Source organism: Bombus pyrosoma, unplaced genomic scaffold (assembly GCF_014825855.1).
Source record: "Bombus pyrosoma isolate SC7728 unplaced genomic scaffold, ASM1482585v1 HiC_scaffold_4727, whole genome shotgun sequence".
NCBI lineage: Eukaryota > Metazoa > Arthropoda > Insecta > Hymenoptera > Apidae > Bombus > Bombus pyrosoma.
This window is the reverse complement of record NW_025219987.1, coordinates 998263-1003460: the sequence shown is the minus strand read 5'-3', so window position 1 is coordinate 1003460 and position 5198 is coordinate 998263. Positions and strand designations below refer to the sequence as shown.

General features: G+C 44.1%; 1 protein-coding gene across 1 annotated transcript; it reads left to right on the top strand.

Annotated features, from left to right (window-relative positions):
* The first annotated feature begins 4391 nt into the window (after positions 1-4391).
* LOC122577549 lies at positions 4392-5198 on the top strand. Its single transcript, XM_043748876.1, has one exon. It carries the CDS (start codon positions 4392-4394, stop codon positions 5196-5198), a length of 807 nt encoding a protein of 268 aa, XP_043604811.1.

Below are 5198 nucleotides of genomic sequence, written 5' to 3'. Positions count from 1 at the left end.
TGGTTGTTGTTGCTTTGCTGTTGTTGTTTTGGGCCTGGTAAATCTACCGACCTGCTTATATAGTGCATTTCACCCTTGGTTGTAATTTTTATTGTTGATATCTGCTGCATTTTTAAACTTCACCTCTCTATCACTATTAGTTTACTTTCTCTACGAATCCTTTCTTTGAATCGCTTCACCGGAGCACACGACCGACTAGACACGTCAGTCCACCTCGGTTGCTCGAGTAGGAGTGAACTCGACGTGACGCACAATTCTCGTGTTCTCAACGTAAGGTAGTACTCCGCTCCGTAAGCTATCTTAGATAACTCTCTCTCTCAATAACTCAATAACCAACTCAGCGACTAAATCAATCATCAACTCAATCAGCAACTGTGTATCTGTCCAAATGAAACGACCCTTTTATAGTCTTCTCCTCACCTCGCGGATCATTCTTTGTACTAAGGAGAGCAGCACCGTTATTTCGTACCTTTGTTGTTACATGTCCGTCCTGTGCCCGCGGCCACATTGAGAATGGCCCTATGAAAAACGGACGGTACATTTTTCAATCCAAACGGCATTGTTATATACTCGTAATTCCCGTCGGGGTAACAAATGTTGTATGCTCCGTAGAATTAAAAATGAATAAAAGTATCTCGCTTTTTGAAACCTTGCGGTTTGGTCCGCAATGAGAGGTAGGGGATACCGATCCGCGACCATAACTTCATTTAGTTCTCGAAATTCTACACCTAATCCATCTAAGGAATCTTTTTTCTCCACGAGTAACATAGGGCTCGCGAACGGTGAATTACTAAGCCTTATGATTTTGCTCGAATTAATTCGCTTATTCTCTCACGAGCTATTCTGCGCTCTTCCTCGCTAAGTCTATAAGGACTTCTTTGTACGGTAATGTTAGGGTTAATTAATCGTATTTCCAACTGGCTTGTATTTACGCGAGTACATAGGAAACCCGTAACGAATGAATCTTTGAATTTTCGAGAAGAGAAATTAATCGAGTTTTATTATTCCCATATACGTCAATGTCAACTTCAATAATATCTGTTACGTCGCGTGGGATGGGCCTGCGGCGTCACTCGTGTTGAAGGTCACTGCTTTTAAGAAAACTCTACATCTGGTCTTTTTAGCTTTCTAAAGCATTGAAGCCATCGACAGCGCATAGACAAAAGACTGCGACGAAGGCAGGCCATAAACAGTCGAAAGGCGACGTTGGCTTCAGGGTTTTTCAGTTATAGAGTAACACTGCTAGCGTGCGGATCTGGACCAGCTCATATTATNTATTTCAATTTTTGTATTTTTCACTTCCGTATTTCAAATATATTTTTCTACCTTATAATTTATCCACGCGTCTCTCTCATTATACATCTAATAACCTCAACAACTCATAACGTGGCTGCCAAGACCTGGACGCCAAGACCCCACATACCGTCATTCTGATCCCAATAAACCTAAAGACCCACAATAAACCTAAGCTTTTAGTTTAGCTTTTTAACTTTATTTGGAATCTTGCAAATATATCGGTTTATGGTTGGTCCTTAATGCAGTCCTTAGGTTTATTATAAGCTCTCTAAAATTACGGAGGAAACGAGTATGCATCTCACGGGAAAAGCGAGTAATTGCTTAACGGAAAAGCTGAGTTTTTCCAGTTACCACGTCATACACAATCCACTTTGGTAGGAGATTTGCTCCTCCTATTTTTCGTTATTAAACATTGACTATAACCAATGATCAACGTGGATCGTTACCCTCTCTTTTCTTAATGAAAAGCAAGACCAACAATCCGCTTTCTGCGTTCGAGCAATGTAACGATATCGAACTTTCCTCCGTCATGACATGAGAGCAGACAGGGAGTTGAAATCTATTCCCCAGTCTAGTACATATCTTAGAGTCACATCTCAGTTATATACATCATAGTTACACATCAGCTCGAGAGTGGTCAGATCTCAACAACTTTCGTTCACCTTCGCCAATACGGAACGAGTCTTAGGTAGTATTCAACCGTAACTTGGCAATCGATATTTGCATTATTATAAGAAATATAAAGTGTAAATCGTTGTGGAAAATATACAGTATAACCTGTTAACCGCAGTGTTCTACAAAATCAATCACCCCTATTGTCCTAAACGAAATATAGGGATCGTACGATTCGCGGCGTCAATTTTTCAAATCGTAACGGGAATTTACGACTCCCGTTGACGCGCTCAATCAAGATCGCGTCTCCCCGCGAACGGACGAAACATTTGGTCCTCTGAGCCGGATACGTGCCAGTAAAGTGCAGTTACCAGTGATCACGAAGTGCCACGTGTCCACATAAAATCCAGCAGCGGAAGTGCATCACTGCAGCGAAGTCATCGACGTTGATCGAGGTGCGCTACCACGCAGCGTCCCACTGTAGCTGGACAAATACACAACGATTTCCGACAACTTAAATTTCAAAACAATCAGGTAAGCTCGTTAAGCGCGTCACCAATTTCGATTCAAATAATCCACGGCAACAATGTCAAACAACGAAAAACTCACCGGCATGCGTTGAGCCCGAGGATATTAGATCGGTCGACTCACACGTTTATCAAAACGACTGACGGTATATGAAGCACCCGATAATTATGGAGAGAGTGAATTGATAATCCTTCAGGAACAACTGAAGGAAGTTCGACTATGATTCGAAGCTACCCAACGCGATGGCACCTTACGACAACGAGGACCCTACGCGCGGTCTCGATATAACTGATCAATTCGACGAAGTAGGTAACCGGATAGGCCGTCATATATTTAACTTACAACAAACCTCGACTTCAACTCCGAAAACACGCGAATCCAGCACTCATTCCGGGCCAATATCAGTAAGGTTACCGGAGATTCAATTGCCTACGTTCGACGGTACCGTGGATGATTGGGAATCCTTTCATGACACCTTCATGTCTACAAACGATTGCAACGACAAACTGATACCCGTCCAAAAGCTGCATTAACTCCGCACCTCATTAACCTGGATAGCAGCACAGTGCATACAATCTTTGGAGACGACAGACGCAAACTACGCGAATGCCCTCACTTCGCTAAAAGAAAAGTTTGAGAATCCGCGATAAATCTGCATGAACCATTGGCACGCGATAACAAATCTTCCCAAGATGAAAAATGATACAGCCGAAGCATTAGAAGCAGTAGTCGTGAACTTCAAACAACACCTACGTTAGAAATCACCGGCGAATCCCTTCTAGATACCGTTCTTAATGGGATACTTACTTCACTAATTAGTGCAAATATCGTCAACAAATGGGAACTCACCCTGACCGACAAGAAAATCCCGTCAGTCCAACATTTACTAGCCTTTTTAGAAAAACGAGCTAGCTGTGGCAAGTTGAGCTGCACAGTGATTCCGTTAATAAAAGAGACGACAACGCGCAATCGCCCGCGACAAAACTCTTCCCGGGGCCACGCTTTCACATCACAGGTTACGTCAACATGTCACACATGCCAAGAGCAACACCCCATCTAGAAGTGTACCACCTTCAAGACCAAACCCTTGAGCGGGCGCCTTACGGACGTTAAAGAAGCATCGTTGTGCTTGAATTACCTGAGGAAAGGACACTCGGCGCGAGAGTGCAAGGTCAGATCCTGTCATATGTGCGGACGACGGCATTATTCGTTGCTGCATCAGGATAAGCAACACACAAGTTCGGGCTCCTCAACAGCAAGTTGAAGCTTTTCTTCCTCAAGCATACGATCGGACACATAGTCGTCACCAACAAGTCCTCGCAGGTCATCTAGAACACACGTTTCGGAGACAACACGGACGAACTTGCCTCCAAGTCCATCAACCAGTCCGAAACGAACGCAGAAGAAATGACAACGACAGTCGATGACTCCATTGACGACCGAACGCGCAAGACCACTGGCATCCGACTTATTCTATTATTATCCGACCACACAAATTCATATTATTAACAATCAGCATCATCTAGTATGAACTTTATTACGGAAAAACTAGCTAAAGCGCTCCAAATAAAGCAACACCGATGTTCGGTCCCAATTGGAGCTCTAGACACGTTGACAACTACTTCTAAACGATATATCACGGCCACGATAACTTCTATGAACGGCACATATAAAGAAACATTAAAGTTCCTCGTTATCCCGGCCATATGGAATTTAATTCCAAGTAAACCCATCGATCACTCAAGCCTGGACATACCTAGAAATATCAAATTAGCCGATCCACGATTCCATTCGCCAGCTCCGATCGATGTCTTATTAACTCGGGATCAACACTTGCGGCGATGTGTATCGGACAGATCAATTTATCGCAGCCGAACGAGCCTGAACTGCATTTGCAAAAGACATGATTCGGCTGGGTAATCGGGGGGAGTCCAACGTCCCAAACTGCGACAAACATGTTCTACGTAACTACAACAGCTTTGCAAGCGGACCTCGCGCGATTTTGGGAAATCGACGAAGGACCATTCGCCACACATCTTTCAGAATCTGAACGACAATATGAGGAGCACTTCCGAAACCACGTCCGACGAACCAAAGAAAGCCGATACATCGTTGCATTACTGTTCAACGAAAAACTTCCTTCTCTAGGGTCGTCGAAGGCCGCTGCAATGAAGCGACTTTCCTCTCTTCATCGCCGATTTCAACGTGATAAGCAACTTGAAATCGCGTATCGTGCGGTGATTCAAGAATACCTTGACCTGGGACATATGACAAATGTTAACATGGATCACCCCACTAACCACGGATATTATGTACCACATCACGGCGTGATCAAGGAATCAAGCGATACTACTAAACTCCGGGTGGTGTTCGACGGATCGGCATCAAGTACCACCGGAGTTTCATTAAACGATGCCCTGCATACCGGTCCGAAACTACAAGAGGAATTAATAAACATATTATTGAGATTCCGGTCGCATCAATACGTCCTTACCGGCGACATCGAGAAAATGTGTCGGCAATTCATCGTACGTCCAGAAGATCGTAATTATCAAAAGATCTTGTGGCGTGCCGATAACGGCGAGATCGAGACCTATAGACTCAATAATGTAACGTTCGGTCTATCCGCAGCTCCGTATCTAGCCATTCGGTGCCTTAAGCAATTGGCAGAGGACGAGGGATCTCGATTTCCGAAAGCAGCGCAAATCCTGCAACGGGATTTCTATGTCGACGACGCGCTGATCGGAGCCGATACAAAATGA

What these genes read in the sequence shown, in the direction of transcription:
- LOC122577549 (XM_043748876.1), top strand. Translation starts at nt 4,392, where the DNA reads ATGTTCTACGTAACTACAACAGCTTTGCAAGCGGACCTCGCGCGATTT.